The sequence below is a fragment of the Melospiza georgiana genome, chromosome 6 (assembly GCF_028018845.1).
Source record: "Melospiza georgiana isolate bMelGeo1 chromosome 6, bMelGeo1.pri, whole genome shotgun sequence".
In the NCBI taxonomy this organism is placed as follows: Eukaryota; Metazoa; Chordata; class Aves; order Passeriformes; family Passerellidae; genus Melospiza; species Melospiza georgiana.
The window spans coordinates 22,809,535-22,825,286 of record NC_080435.1 but is presented as its reverse complement, the minus strand read 5'-3'; the positions used below and the strand labels follow the sequence as shown (position 1 = coordinate 22,825,286).

General features: G+C 52.1%; 1 protein-coding gene across 2 annotated transcripts; it reads right to left on the bottom strand.

Moving 5' to 3' along the window:
• Positions 1-1,394: 1,394 nt before the first annotated feature.
• Positions 1,395-14,170, bottom strand: RAB3IL1 (RAB3A interacting protein like 1). 2 transcript variants are annotated; one of them, XM_058026510.1, is made up of 11 exons: positions 13,793-14,170; positions 10,918-11,152; positions 10,637-10,732; positions 9,138-9,215; positions 8,358-8,573; positions 7,001-7,129; positions 6,142-6,270; positions 5,942-6,054; positions 4,224-4,323; positions 3,596-3,662; positions 1,395-3,254 (listed from the first exon to the last, which is right to left on the bottom strand). In XM_058026510.1, exons 1-11 carry the CDS (start codon positions 13,801-13,803, stop codon positions 3,172-3,174), a joined length of 1,257 nt encoding a protein of 418 aa, XP_057882493.1. In that variant the 5' UTR covers positions 13,804-14,170; the 3' UTR covers positions 1,395-3,171. The 2 variants fall into 2 exon arrangements, with proteins under 2 accessions (XP_057882493.1, XP_057882495.1); XM_058026512.1 differs by lacking the exon at positions 7,001-7,129.
• Positions 14,171-15,752: the final 1,582 nt, after the last annotated feature.

Here is a 15,752-nt window from a genome sequence, read left to right as displayed (position 1 = left end):
AAGTCCTGACTTTTCCGAAGCCAGCTGCTTATCTTCTCTCTTGTCTTTGATTGCACCTGGAGCAAATAATAATAAAAAAAATTGAAATCTTTCATTTGTTGGTTCCTGGGAACAGGAACCATCCATCTCTGTGTGTGGGCGTGTGGGGACAGCCTGACCAGCTGCACAAAGACAGCCTGATTTACAGCCCTCAGCAAAGCTGGAGTAATTCCACGGGCAGGGAAAGGAAACAGCCAGCAGACACAGGGAACTGCCAGGAGCAACCAAATCTCTCTGGTCTAAATCCCAGTTTCTCAAATCCACAAATGCTTAGAAGCACCTCATTGTGCACAGCACTCACCTCCACCATCATCCAAATATCCCTTTTCTCTCCCAAACTTGAGGGAAACGGATGGAAACAAAATCAAGCAAGTCAAACACATCTGTAAAAGCAGATTTTTGAACTCCCATCCCTTTGAAGCTCTTTATTTCAGCCCAGGACACTCTGGCAGACCCTTTGTGGGGGAAAATAGGTGCAAGGAAGATTGCAGGAGGTACCAGAGCACTCAGAGACTCTGTTCAAACCCTGGTTTATTCATGAGGGAAAAAAGCAGGAAAGTTTTGGTGGAAAAGGCTGGGAATAGGGGACATGATGAATTCTCATACCTTAGAAGCTTAGGAGCTAATGTCACAGGGAAGTTTCTGACACAATCCCTGCTGACATTGCACCCAAAGACCCAGACACAGGAAAGCATTCCCAGTGTCTCGCCTGACCATCCCTTACAGAAATCCAAATACTTCCTTTCCTTTTTACTCTCCAGCTGCCCAATTCCCTTTCCCAGCAGCGCAGGGCAGCTGCAGGAATGTTTTCCTGTCAAGAGGCTGCAGGGAGGGTCAGGAGGGGGTGGGACCTGGAGATGCTCCATTCTCCCAGGGAGGGCAGTCCCTGCCTGGGCTGCCTGTGCCCTCTCGTGGCTGCCTGACTGTGCTGCACAACCAGATCCTTGCATGGCTTTTTAATTGAAAATGAAATTAAATCCCTTTCTGCACACAGCTCTCCCACTGTCACCTCCCAGAGGGGATGAGATCTTCCATGTTAACATGCAGAGCCGAGCAGGGAGGAGAGCAAAAGGTTTTAGTGAAACCAGAGCAACCCAAAAGCTCTGCCTGCTGAGAGGAGAAGGGGGAGACTGATGAAGAAAGAGGAAGGAAGAAGATCCCCCAATTACCCAGCACCCATGCAGTGCTTCCAGCCAGCAAATTAAAGGAGACACAACTGAGCAGGAGATGCCTCAGCTTCCCTCAGGAAGAACAGGTACCTGTTCTGATGAATAAAAGCACCCCAAACTCCATCCTGTATTATTTTCTCTTGAACCCCAAGCACCCCAATCCTCCAACTCCAACCAGGCTTGTAGAGGTTAATAGCAAATGTTTATTTTCCTTTATGAAAGAGCAGGGTGCAACCATCCCGCTGCTAACGGAGTGACTTCATTTTCCTTCACAAATTGTTCTCTCCTTTGTTTGAAATGCAAGACAACCTCAGACAAGGCATTGCTCCAGTTCCTTTGGTCTCAAAGTGCTTTTCCAACGTGACACCAAGGGGGAAAAAATATCCCACAAACCAAAACATCTCCTAGCCAGAGAGATCATCTCATTCCCAGCGCTGCAATGTTCGTGCAGTGTAGCAGCTCACGGCACAGGAAGACATAGAGAGATAGAAAGGATGGGGGAAGAGATTCAGGGAGAAATTCCAGGGGTGGAATTCACCTGAGCTGAAATCCACAGCTGGGGAAACCAGAGCTGTGTTATTTCTCTCTCCCCTAGATAAAATCCAGCAGCTCAATGGAAGAAAATCGAGTTCCTCCTGTAATGTCCTTCAGGAGCTGAGGATGGGCACCAGCTTGCTGAGGGTGGCAGAGGGACAGGGTGACAACCCTGTCAGAAGTGGAAACCCCAGAGTGGGTGATGGCTGAGCTGATTCCAGAGTCACTGAAAAAAGGGCTAAATTAGCTACAAAATACTGTCATGGCTTTAATAAACCTGGGTTTGGGCTCAGGATGTGTCAGGCCTGTGCATTCCTACAGCTCCAGTGACATCCCTCCCTCCCAGCACATTTTGGGGCAGGCAGGAACCTCAGCCACATTCCTCATGGGCACACAAAGAGGTCTCAGATTCCCTCACACGGGATGGCAGCCAAGAAAGTGTCATGATTCCCAGTGGACAGGCATCTTCAGCTCTGATATAACACTGGGAAGGAATCTCTGGGCTTTGGGAATGCCCAGCCTGGGCACATCCCTTCTGGAGACACAAAGAACCCAACCTGGGGCAGGGGTTCTGCCTGAAGAGTGGGAACAGGACTGCCCAAAGCTCCCTCAAGAGCAGGAACAGCTCCAAGACTTGTTTGTGGGTGATGTTTGTGTTTAGGAGCACCATGGGGGACTTCACATCAGGGACTGCCACAGGGTCCTGCCTTGGACAACTCCAGCAGATTCCCTAGTCCAGGGGAAAAAATCCTGCAGCCTGCTGGGAGTTAGGAATTTTCCCTGCTCCCTTTCTTCTGCTGGAGGCCCCAGGTGCACAGCTCCAGCCATTCCCCAGCCTAACCCAGTGCCAAACATCCAGCTAAAAACAGGAACAAATCCCTCTTTGTGACTCTGCTGGCAACAAGCTTCTCTTGCAGGCTCCTTGAAAAGGAACAAGGAAGTACTTGGAAACAAACTGTTCAAGATTATTGTGCTCTGCTGGCATTTTCAGGGCTGCTGTGGTCAGCAGGACCTCAGGGACAGCACCTCCTCCATCCCAAAAAAACAAGTGGAACAGACAGCCAGCATCTGTCCTGACAGAGTGGCTCACAAGAAAGGTCCAGAATTCCCACCCTGCACAGGCCTGGCCTCAGGTTATGCCAAAGCAGGCTGCATATAAAAACAAAAGGTTTAAAAAATGGATGTACACTGCATATAGGAGACTCCAGAGTCCATGGATGGCCATCCTGGAGCAGCCAGGGCCAGCCCAGCTCCAGGGGCAGCGTGGCAGCTGCATTCCAGTCACACTTGGAGGAGTGGGACAGCTGAAGGTGGAACTCGTGCCTCTTGCTCCTTGCTCCAGGCAGAGGGAAGGTGGGAGGGAGCTGGACAGGCACTGCACTCCAAGCCCTTCCTCCAGGAGCAGTTTCCTCTAGGCTCAGGGCTCTGCTCACATCTCGCTGGGATAAAATCCAAGTTTGGCCAGAGACATCTCCCTGCGGAGCCGCATGATCTCCCAGTACATCAGCTCCACTGCAAAGCACAACAGGGGCAGAGAAGGGGGAAAAACCACCAAAAAGTCAGTAAGGAGGGCAGAACTGCCACCAGCTCCTACTCTGCTGTGCTCCCAGCATTCCCAGAGGGAAAGGAAGCAGGACAGGCCCATCAGGTCACCCCTTACCAGCTCCACCCTGAGCAAAGCTCCCAGGAAGCTGATAAGGAAGAAAGAGATGCTCCCCTCATGCCTCTCTTTTGTAATTTATCTGCTTCTCCAAGACACCCCCAGCCAACCCCACTCCTGTCACTCCAAACAGCTCCTCCCAATTCCTCCCAGTTGCCTCCACAGAGAGCATCCCCCTGGAGCCAGCTCTTACCATCCTGCCTCACCAGGCCTTGCTGGATATAGCGGATGTAGGTGAAGAAGTTGCACACTGCTGTGATCTGGGTGACAGAGAGAAAGAGGGGAAAAAATAAAGAAACAAAGATTTGAGACATTACTTTGGTGTAAGTGATGAAAATGAGTCAAACTCATGCACAGAAAACAAATTTTGTGATATCAGCTCAGGAAAGAATTAACTTGTAAAATCCTCCTCTGAACAAGAGCCCCAACAGCAACATTAACAAATGATCCACCTTCTCCCTCCACAGAAAGGACAGTTTGTTCCCATAGCTAGGCACAGATCTGGACTGGAACAGTAACAGCCTCCAAAGAGCAGAAAATCATTGTGTTTTACAAAGGGGAATTAAATAATAACAATAGAGCCAAACAATCAAAGCTCTGTACTGAATGAAATCATGCCAAGTGAACACACTGAAGGTTATCTGTAAGCAGAAGGAAGAGCTGGATCTGCCCCCTAACCATCAACTAAGAGCTACCTCAACCTCAGGAACAACCTCAAACCCCACAGTTTTTCCTCAATTCCAGAGCTGACCCTCAGGAACTCACCCACTGCAGGGCATGGAATGATGTTGGAAGGTCAAGGCACCCTAAGAAGGACTCACCCTGGCCCTGCAGGAAGGGGAAATGTAGTAGTAATTCCCAGAATCCCCCAGCATGATCCGGTGCTTGCAGGTCCTGGGGAGGCCGCTCAGAGCACATTTCCTGCAGGAAAAGGGAACAGCATTTCAGCAATCCAGTGGCATAGCACAGATCCAGCAATTCAGCCACCTGGAGAGATGGAAGTGAGAGATCAGAAGCCACCCCTGTGTCAGGCAGTGCGAAGAAGGAAAAAAAATCCCCTTTGGCTTATATTCTTCTGCTCCTGGAAATATTCCATAAATGGCAAGTTTAGGAGATTTTAGATGAAAGCACCTTTTCCCTGACACAGAGCCCCAGAGGAAACCACAGGAAATATTAAAGAAGTGAGGCTGGAGCAGAGCCTCAATGTCCCCTGGTCTCTGCACATGTCCCCCACATTCCAGGGCAGGCTCAGGTGTATCAGCTTTCCTGGTGAGATGTAAACACGCTGGCTGGACACCAGAGCTGCCCTCAAAACAGGTAAATCCAGCCTTTGAGCAGGATTTGCACATACTCAAAGAACTCAAAACAAGCCAACCCCTCCTTGGGCAGACAGGAAAGGAGCTTGGCTTCCCAATTTTGAGATTTCAGAGGGTGAAAACAGCCTTTTCCATACAATCATCTGCTAGGGGTGCAGCATTCCTTTATTTTCTTCCCTTTTCTCCTGCTATTTGCAAGGCAGATGATTCCCATCATCACTTAAAGCAATAAAGGAGAATTTACAAGTGCACAGTTATCACCCTGTTCCTCAGGGACTCAGTAGGAAGAGGAACATCACTCCCAAACTGCAAAAAACCTTCTCTAGGGAGCCACAGGGGGTGACAGCAGAGGGGAGCAGATGTTTCAGAGAGCTCCTGAGCTTGTCCCTAGACTTGTTTTCCACTGCTCTCAAGGCAAACATTAGCCAAGAGTGGAAGCACGGGTTCCAAGTGTCCAGATGCAAGGAGAAGTAATCATTTACCAAATATTAACACAACCTAAGGAGACTGAATTCCCAAAAGGTGCAGGGTGACCAAAAACTTTGTAAACAAGATACCTGTAAGGAGCCACATATTTGAGCATTGCAACATTCTGGAAAAGAGTGACTCTTGCTTGATTGGTACCACTTGGTGTAAAACCACAGCTATCACAATCAAACAAACGAAAATAGCCATAAAAATCAGTGTTTTGCATCTGGGGAAAAAGGGAACAAATTCCTTTTGGGTCTTTTATTGCCAATGGGCTCCTTCCCTTCCTGCCTGGGTGGAACTGAGACAGAGTTAAAGAGTTAGGTCAGCTCAGCAAAAACCTCCAAGTTGTCACATGGTGCTGAGTTAGTGACTTGTTAATGCTCCAGAGACCTTTGATCACTGGCTGAACAATAAATATTTCACTTACGTTACGATTTGTGACCGGAAGCCACTGTGAAGACAAAAAATAAATTTAAAAAATCAAAAGGAAACTGATAAACACAGGATGGGTTGTTTGGGGAATAATTTGCAGGAAAAGTGGTAGGAAACCTGCATGTCCCTTCTGTCACAGGGACATCTCAGAAGGTAAGAAAGGACTTCAATTTAATATCTGAATAAAATCCCTCCTCTGTTTGGAGTATCACATCACTCCCACTAGTGGGAGGTGGCCCCAAGCTGCCTGTCACACCACTCCATGACAGGGGACAAACCAGCAGCAAGGAGGGGACAAGGCAGGGAGACATGGTCCTTACTTGGGGCCACCACACTCTTCTGCTGCCACCTTCCCCACAGGGACAGCCTGGAAAGCCACGGGCTCGATGGTGAGGGTGTTCTGCTCCACTGCCACTCGCACCAGCTCCGACAGCTGCAGCAGAACAAGGGAGAGCAGGAATGAATTCCAGGAAAGGAACACTCCAGAGCTGCCAGCTGCTCCTGCTTCTCCAGCACTCACCTCCTGCTTGGTGAAATCCAGACAAGGTCCTACATCTTCTCGGTAAATTCTGTCCAGGAAGGAGCAGGATTTGTCCAAAGTTGGAGATTCCTTCCAGGCCTGGAACTCGGCAAATAAAATGGAGTCGACCTGCAGCAAGTGTCCAAGAGGAGCAGGAAGAGGGAGGAATACCTTGTCAGAAAGCACCTGATACTATGCAGGAAACCCATGAAACATCTGCTCTGCAGCTGGAGAGGCTCAGACGTCATGGAAGTGTCTGAGGGGAGCTGCCTGGCTCCAAGGATCTCTCGTGTCCCACCCAGCAGCAGTTCTGTGCCACAGTGACACAGCCACCCTGGGCTGTGTGTGCCAGAAGCCTGCAGGCATCTCTCTATCCCATTTTCCCCCAGGTGGCTTTTCCTCCTTCCAGTGGCTGCAGGAAAGCCACCACACAACCACTGAATAGACAAAGTGCACACTCAACTCGTGGCAGGAATGATGAGGGGCAAGAGGAGGCTCTGTGGGATCTGGCATTTAAATCCCAGATGGATCACTGGGCAAAGCACCAACCTGACTGACAGAGCAGCTCCTACAAGCCCAACAAAAGTTTCTGAAAGGAAAAAATAAAACTAAGCTGAGCAACACAAAGAACATGAGTGAATGCAGCTGGAAAAGTCCAGATTCCAGCACATCCCCTCGTGCCATGGAGACTGCTCACCTGGGACCAGCAACAGCTTCAGAGCCACAGGATGGGAAAAAAAAAGGAGAAAGAGCAAAATGAAAGGAAAAAAAATGGAGATTAGCATAAAAGGAAGCTGGAACTGAAAGGCTGGAAGCGTGAGAGGCAGGTGGGTCCCACCCATTCCCAAAGGTTGGTTACCTGCCGTGAGGAAGAGGAGAAGGAGGAAGCATCTGCTCCCAAGGCCTGCCAGCCTGGCTCATAGGTGATGTGGATAGCCTTCCCAGGGAGGATGCAAAGGAGCAGGGAGAGGAGAGCAGGGAAACCAGACTTGGAGGGCAGAGGGAAAGACAGACAGTGAAGGAAGAGGTTTAGAGAGACAGGCAAAGAGGGAGGTAAAAAACATGAGATACAGAGAAAGGCTCAAGTCCTGCCCTGCAGGAACTGAGCATGGTCCTCATGGCACCACAGGGCCACAGGCCACATCTTTAGACTTCAGCTTGAGGTGCAGAAAGGGAACAGAAATTACCATTTTTAGGCCCAATTTAAGATCTTTCCCATAGAGCACCAACTCTCTGAATGCCAGGTTCCCTTTTATCACTTCTCCCATAAGGATTCTGAAGGACAAAAAACCATCCCATCCTTGATATATAACATTGGCAACTCTGGAGGCTGAGCCCTGAGATTTGAAACCACAGGAGATCTGCACCCTATGGAAGTGCTTCCACGAAGAAACGACAGATCCAAATCTTTAACAAGCCTTTGTGTTCCCTCAACAATTCTTCACAACACAGGTCCGTAGTTCCCAAAAAATCACCTATGAGACATATTCCTGCAGCACATTTTTCTTCAGTTTCATTTTTCCTGACCAAGTGCTTCCTATTTGCTTCCCAGGACAGCTGTGTCCACATCTGGCTAGTGGAACTGCCTTCTGCTCAGCAACTCTCCACATCTGCTCACAGCACTGGCACCCCCTAGATCTGCCCCTCAGTGACGCCTCATCTGCTTCCTGTCCCGACAAAGAGGAAACCCCCACAAAAGGAAGCCCTCCAGTGCCTACCTCAGCACAAATTTAGGGAACAGGGCACAAACAGTTGCTCAGTGAGACCACAGAGCTCTGTGGGAAGCCCAGAGCTCCCAGAGCGGCAGCTCCGAGGCCAACGCAGGTGATGTCCCTGACCCACCTTTCTGCATTCCGGGCTGACAGGCTCTGGAGCCACATTCTGGCTGGCAGATGTCACCATGGCACTGCTGGTGCTCTTGTTCCACCTGTGGCCCTTCCTGAAGCCAGCTTTGGATGCTCAGGATGTCCCTGATCCACCTCTCTGCACTCCTGGCTGGATGTCCCTGACCCACCTCTCTGCACCCCTGCTGGATGTCTCACACCCACCTCTGCACTCCTGCTGGATGTCCCACACCCACCTCTCTGCACTCCTGGCTGGATGTCCCACACCCACCTCTCTGCACTCCTGGCTGGATGTCCCTGACCCACCTCTCTGCACCCCTGCTGGATGTCTCACACCCACCTCTGCACTCCTGCTGGATGTCCCACACCCACCTCTCTGCACTCGCGGCTGACAGGCTCTGGAGCCACGTTCTGGCTGGCAGCTGACACCATGGCACTGCTGGTGCTCTTGTTCCTCCCGTGGCCCTTCCTGAAGCCACCTTTGGAAGGGCTCTGCAGCTGAGGGTGCAGCTCCCGGTTCGGGGAGGATGGTGTGGATGTGATCACCAGCGTCTTCAGGGCTGTCACCTCTGCCTGCAGCATGTCAATCTGGGGACACAAGCAAGAGTCACCCTTGGCACCTGCTGGGCTCCAGTTTGCTGCATCCCATCAAACATTGAAGCCACAGGGAAGCAGCTAAAAGCCCAGCCATGAAGCCTCTTCCCATCCTCCCAGTGCCACCATCATCCAGAATTTTAAACAGCAGCTGTTTGGGAATCTACCCCTTCTGTCGCAGGCTCTTTTCAGAACTAATGATTCCAAAGAAATTTCTCTCTCCTCAAGATGGAGCCATTTGAGCAGTCCTGTGGTGCAGCCATGTCAGGAAATTCCAACTCCCCAGTTTCCTGCTCTATCCTTCCATCCCAGGGCTGTAACAATTGAACTCATTATTTCTCTGTGGATCCATTTCCCTAGAGAGAGCAGGATCAGCAGGAGACTGCAATGCAAGGATATCTGTGAGGCCTTTTCCCACTCACTCAAGTGTCTGCCAGAAAGGGACCACAGCATCTCACAGAGATGAAGCTGCACTTGACTCTGCTCAGCCAACAAACAGCCCCGTGGGCAGAGATATCACCACACCAACCCCAAAAATGAAGTCACAGAGTTACTCACCTTGCCCCGAGCCTCCCTGAGCTGTTTCTCTGCTGCAGCCTGTTTGGTGTTGGCTTCTCTCACCATCTTGTGGGCTTCCTGCACCAGAGAGAGTTTTAATCCACCTGCCGCACCCCAGCTCACACAGCCAACAAGGCAGGTCCCAGGTTTGCCACATCACATGCTCCAGGCAAGGGGACAGACATCCCTGCCACATCCAGGGGGTTTGTTCCTTCAGCTGTGCAGAGCCTGCCCTCAGAATTTCCCAGAGAATGCTCCCAGTGCCAGAGCCTGGAGTGCATCCCCTTTCCAGGAGTGTAGCTGGCTAAGTTAAGGAGTTTAGCTGGCCAAGGTCATCTCTCACTGATAGGGCCTGCTGAGAAGAATGCCAGAAGCAAGGACCTGCCTTTCTTTGCCCTTGGGAATTGCTTTGACATTAGAACCCCCTGTTCCACACCACAGCTGTGCCTGCCCCTATCCCAAGAGCTGTGACTCCAGCCTCACCTCAGCCTGGTTCCTGCAGTCACTGCAGCCTTGCTGGGTGATCCCTGCACTGGCTCCTGACCCTGACTGCTGCCTGTGGCTCTGATCCTGATCCACACTCATTGCTCAGTGTTGGTGAGGGCACTGCTCCTGCCTGCGTTGTTACTGCACTTTGCTCCTGCTCCCCTTTTGGAGCAGCTGGTCCCACTGCCCCAGGCATGGCTGTCACCCAGCAGGAGCTGGAACTCACGTGAGGGCCAAATGGTGCAAACTGGCTTAGAAGCTTTGCCCACAGGAAGAGGGGAGCAGGATGCAGCCCAGCTGGGGCCTCCCTGCAGTCTGGAAACAGCATCTGGCCATGGCCACCAAAGGAAGGGGACATCCCTTGGCTACATGATCTCCAAGATCACCCTGTGCTCAGGCAGCCAAAATTTTGGGAGGGAGTGCTTCCTTGGCTCTCACAGCCTTGCATTTCAAAGGTACAGATGGGCTCTGGCTTTCCTCATTATCGAGACAGATCCAGACATTAGAGCTGCTGGTGAACAGGATTTTGCCAGGATACAGCTTGGCAAGAATCCCATTACAACAAAAAACCACGAAAACAAAACCAAAAACCAGCAAGCCTTCTGGACCCTCACTGGAGCAGAGTGGATGAGGACATCCAGCATGTTCCCACCCCCAGCAAGGGCTGGGATGAGCCAGGGAATCATCTCTATTACAGAGGAGCTGCTCAGACTGCAGAGCAGCCATGGAGAGGGACAGGGAGCTATGCTTGGCTCCAGCTCCAGGCATTCCCACGTTTTGGAACCATAACTACTTTGCTCTTTATGCTACCCCACAGCTCCTAGAAGGAGAAGGAAATCCAGGTAAAGACTCCACCTGCACCACTGACCAGCTCTGCTTCTCCAAATGGGAAAGAACAACAAGGGAGAGGAGGAAATTGTGAGAGGAGAGCTGGAAGTCCAGGGAAAGCCTGTCTTAAAGGAGCTGGATGCAAGCTTAGCTTAAGAAATGATGGGAAAGGAAGAGGGTGGTACCTCAAACAGGCTGGCTGTTAACTCCTCCAGCTCCTGCTCCAACTGTTCCCTGACTTTTGACAATCTCTCACATTCTTTGTCCTTGAGCTTCAGCTCCTGTTGAGGAAATGGAAAGGGATAGGAACGCTGATGTCCTTCCCCAGCCTGTCAATCACAGCCCTTCCTCCCCACCCCAGCACCTGATCCATGACCCAAGATTCCTGTCACCACCTCCAGGAAAGTCCCCTCTGCTCCAACCTGTGCCACCCTCCCCAGGAGGTCCCCAAAACCCTGGGGCTCACCTTCTGTGCTTTGTGCAGCTCATCCCTCAGGAACTCCGAGCCCTTTTCCCGGATCTCCACCGAGGAGCTGCGCAGCCGGGACACGTTGAGCTGCTCCGTGGACTGGGCTTCATGCACACCTCCAGCATCCTGGCATCCACCCTCTGGCTCCTCCTTGTCACCTTTGGATGGCATCAGGGGCTTCCAGTGTCCCACAGCGGGTGGATTCTGGCTCTCTTCCTCCAAACTGACCTGGCTGGGGGTAACAGCACAGGGAAAATGAGCATGGGGGTGATCCAGAACCTTCCTCCAACACTCACAACACATCCAGTCCTGGGCACAGGCAGTGGGAATGAGGCAGGGAGGGTGATGGGGAAGAATTTGGGCAGCAACAGCTGCGCCTGTTCCTCTGCCCTGCAACCCTATGGAAGCGCTTTACCCTTCTGGCAGGGTGTCCTTATTAACTCAGGATCATAACCAGGAGAATGAAGGATAGCTCCTCCAGAGACCCCATTCTCACCTGCTGTCCAAGAAAAACATCCTTCAGATAGATTTTTAGGATTCCAGGATACACCCAGCAGACCTAAGGTCAGACTTCCCTACTGAAGTAGGGAAGCAAAAAAAAAAAAAAAGGCAAAAAAAGGCAATACAGCTTTCCCATTCTTAATATAAAGAGCCCAATCCCCTCTGCTGCCAACCCAGCCTTCCTCTACCCCCTGCATCTGCTTCAGAAGGAAAATACCTATTTTAACCATTTTTTAACCTATTTTCCCACCTATTTCCCACCAAAATGCCCCACAGAGCTGTCTAAACCAGTGTATTTTCCACAAGCTGAGTCGAAGCCCTATTTTTTAGTTTCAGTAGCCAGCAAGCAGAAACACCCTAGAAAGAAGAAACCAAAAGACCAAAACCAAAAGAAGAAACCAGGACACTGCACCCCAGTGCTCAGCAGGGCTCTGTCAACTCCCCAATTAACACAGAGTCTGGAGAAGTTTTAGGAATGGAAAACATCATTGGAGTGCCTGCATGCAGGGCACTGCTGTCACTGTGGTGTTTGCATTTCACCTCTTCCTCACTGAACTCTCCCCATGGAATCTCCCTCCATTTGAAGGCAGGGGCAGTGTGTCCAAGCCCTCCCCACATGGAAGTTTTCTGCCCTGCCCAGACACAGACACTGCCCTGCTGATTAACCTGCTGCTGCTTATCTCTGGCTCACAAGCTCTGGCTGAGCTCTGGTGCCCTTCTCTTCGTGCACCTCCTCCCACACTTCTGGACACTGCTCCTCACCCACCACCTCCTCCTGCAGAGCAGCCATCACCTCTTTTTGCTCAGGCTCACTTTTTCCTCTTCCCTTTGCCCCATCTCTGTGTTCTCCTCTCCTGCATTCCTGCCAGGCCATGCTCTTTCCCCTTGCTCTGACTCCATACAGGCTCAGCTAATCTCCTCAGTCCAGAGTGTTCTATCACCTTTTCCACTCTAATTTCTCCCTTTCTGTGCCCCCCAAGCTGTCCAAGACCAACAGCTTGCCACAGCCACCTTCCAAAGAGGGAACAAAGCTGCAGGTTCCAGCTGAATCAGCTCAGGTGTCATAGGAAAGCATGTGGAAAAGCACACGTGGAGAACTCTCAGAACACTGGGAAGAATTCACACCAGAAAGGAGCAAGAAAACCAGAGCACAGAGGATAAAAATAATAAATAAAAGAAGCAGCAAGGAAAAGGGACATTTCACCAGCCTACTGATATAAATACACTTAATCTAACCCACAGGAAGGAAAAATAATGTTGTTCCTTTATGACTCTCTAATTCTCAGCTGAAAGTTGCCTCAGGAGACAGATATTTCAGCGTATTTCCACACGCTACAGAAGAAAACTGGAGGATATGGAGGAATTAAACAGTCCCACCCACACTCTGTAATGCCAAAAACATATCCTGGAAACTCATCTACAACAGAATAGCTCATTCTTTCTCCATACCACGCAAACAGAATCCCTATGGAAGCTTTGGCTATGCAGGTTCTGCTCAGTGTCCAGGCGGGGCTCTGAAATCCTATCCCAGAGACCAAAGGACCACCAGAAACACTTCCTCTCTTGCTGACTGGTAGCTGTCTTTCCAGGAAAAATGGATCATATCCTAAGAGTCACGCATTGACACAAGAAATGCAAATCTACACACACACAAAAAAAAATTTCCCAACACCCCATAACCTTCTAGAGTTGGTTTCTGTAGAAAAAGCAAAAAAATGTGCAGGATCTGCACTTTTTCCAGCAGGCCCCACATGTTTCCTGCAGCGCTGATCCGACGGGGTTGTTTCCTGTGCAAGCAGCCTCCAGCTCTCTCCAGGTTAAACTCTTACCCCAGGTTTGGGAGCAGGGCCTGACTTTTCCATCCCCAGTGGGGATGGATGCCTGACCTGCACCGCCATGGACAGGCATCGGTCCAGAGTGGCTCATCATCCCAAGTGTGCTCAGCATCATCCCTCAAATGTTTGGCAGAGCATCTGGCAGTGGTTTATTCTATTTTTATGTTATTATATTATAGCAGAACACACGTTGGTGTTTCTTGTCTTCTCCTTAGCAATGAAACGTCAAGTTCTGTATCTGGGGATGCTGCTGCCTCCGTATTCTATCTCCTTACTTGGCTTCCACACAACTTCTTCCCTGTGAGAGTGATGGAACAGATTTCCCAGAGAAGCCGTGGCTGCCCCATCCCTGGAAGTGTCCACGCCACGTTGGACAAGGCTTGGAGCAACCTGGTCTAATGGAAGGTGTCCCTGCCCGCGGCAGGAGAAGATAAACTTCAAGACCCCCTTCCAACACAAACCATTCCCGGACTCTACGGAGGCACACAGCCCCGGCACACGGACGCCACTCCTTCCCCGTGCAGACCCGCACCTACCCCCGCAACATCGCTGGGTCCCGCTGCTGCCGATGCTGCTCACGGCGGAGGCGCGCCCGCCACAGCCCCCATGGCCGGGGCAGCCGCACCGGGAGCGGGAGCTCGGGGGAGAAGCCGGAGCCAGAAGCGGAGACGCGCCCGGAGAAGCCGCAGCCGGACCGGGAGTCGTGCCCGAAGGGACCCGACCCGGAGCCGCCACCGGATCCGTGCCCGGAGGAGCCGAGCCAGGAGGGATCAGGACCCGAGGCTCCGGGGGATCCGTGCCCGGAGGAGCCGCAGCCGAGCCAGGAGGGATCAGACCCGGAGGCTCCGGCGGATCCGTGCCCGGAGGAGCCAGAACGGGACCGGTTCCCGGAGGCTCCGGAGCCGATCCCGGGCAGCCGCGGCCCCGCCGCCCACGTGATGCGGCGCGGCTGCGCCCTGAGCGCCGCCGGCCCGGGGGGTCCCTGCGGGCACGGGCGGGACGGGCTGAGCCGGCAGCCGGCGGCGTTTGTCACCCATGGACTCACCGCGGGACAGGGAGGACGTGCAAGGAAATGTCCGACCAATGTCCCTCCGCTCCGCTCTTCGTGCCCGGCTCGGAATCGCTGGCTGGCTTCCTCCGCCTCCTTCCCGACAGCGGGCTGGGGAATGGGGGCTGCTGTCTGTGCTGCTCCTTCTTCCTCAAGAGGAGGATGCCTCACACTCCGCCCCTGCTCCAGCGTGGGGTTCCTCCCACGTGAGAAGTCCTCCTTCTTCAAGGAGCTCTTCATGCACTGCCCTAGCGTGGGTCCCTTCCACAGGGTCAGGAATAGGCAGCTCCAGCGCGGGCTCCTCTCTCTCCACATGTCCTGCCAGGACCCTGCTCCAGCACAGGCTCCCTGTGGGGCCACAGCCTCCGCTCCAGCGTGGGCTCCTCCATGGGCTGCCGGTGAACCTCTGCTTCCCTACAGCCCCCCGCTACCAAAACGGTGCCATACAAAGCCAATACAGAGGGGAAACATAGGATGTAAACGCAGGAAGGTGGAAGGATGGGGGAAATCTGGCTGGGGGGAAATCGGCTGCTGGTCCAGGGTTTTTATACTTCAAGTGGAGCACTGGGCTCAGAACCCAACGGCCAAACCACTTCTGCTGTCACCCCTGTTCCACAGTGGATCCCATTGCCACCTGTGGATTGACAGCACTGGAATTTTGAACCAAAACCTGCAGCTGCTCTCAGAGGACATTTCCCATCATATCCTACCTTGCCATTGCCCTGGGCTTCCCTCCAGGCAGCTGTACTCCTTTGGAGCCTTCACACACAGCGACAGCTCCCTCCCTGCTCTCAGCTTGTCCATCCTCTGCCTCTGGGACAGACCCAACGCCAGAGGCAAGAGAGTCAGACATGGTGATCCTGGTGTCCACTGCAGGATTTTGCTGTGGATACCGCACAGGGAGCAATCCTCTGTCCCAGCATCTCCTGGGTGTCTGTGTCACCTCCAACCCTGCCCTGCCTCATGGCCGGGATCCATGGGGACAGCACAGGCCAAGCCCATGCTCTGAAGTCTGGGAACGGAGTGTCCGGGATGTTTGTGTCTCTGGCTGCAACCTTTGCTATCTTCAGAGAACTTTTGGGAGGAGGGGAAAGATCTTCAGCTCTGCAAAGCACACCAGATGTAATTAGTCTTTGTAATTATTAACTCCCAAGGCTTGGCCAGCAGCAACAGAGGGTCCTCGGATTAGAAAGGTAGAAGTGCTTCCAGGAACCAACAAAGGCAGGAAGGATGAGAGCTGATAGTGCTGACAGGAAGCTTTGAGAGGGATGTGCTGAATCCCAGCCACTTGAAAAAGTAACTTGTCATAAGGAGGAGAGTAGCATGTGCTCCCTTCTTCTTCCCAGAAGAGAAGCAGGCAAGGAAAAAGGGGAAAGTGGAAATAAAAGGAAGGGAAATGACAGGGAAGGAAAGGGGAAGAAAAAGAAAAAGCCAGACAGATGCTGGGA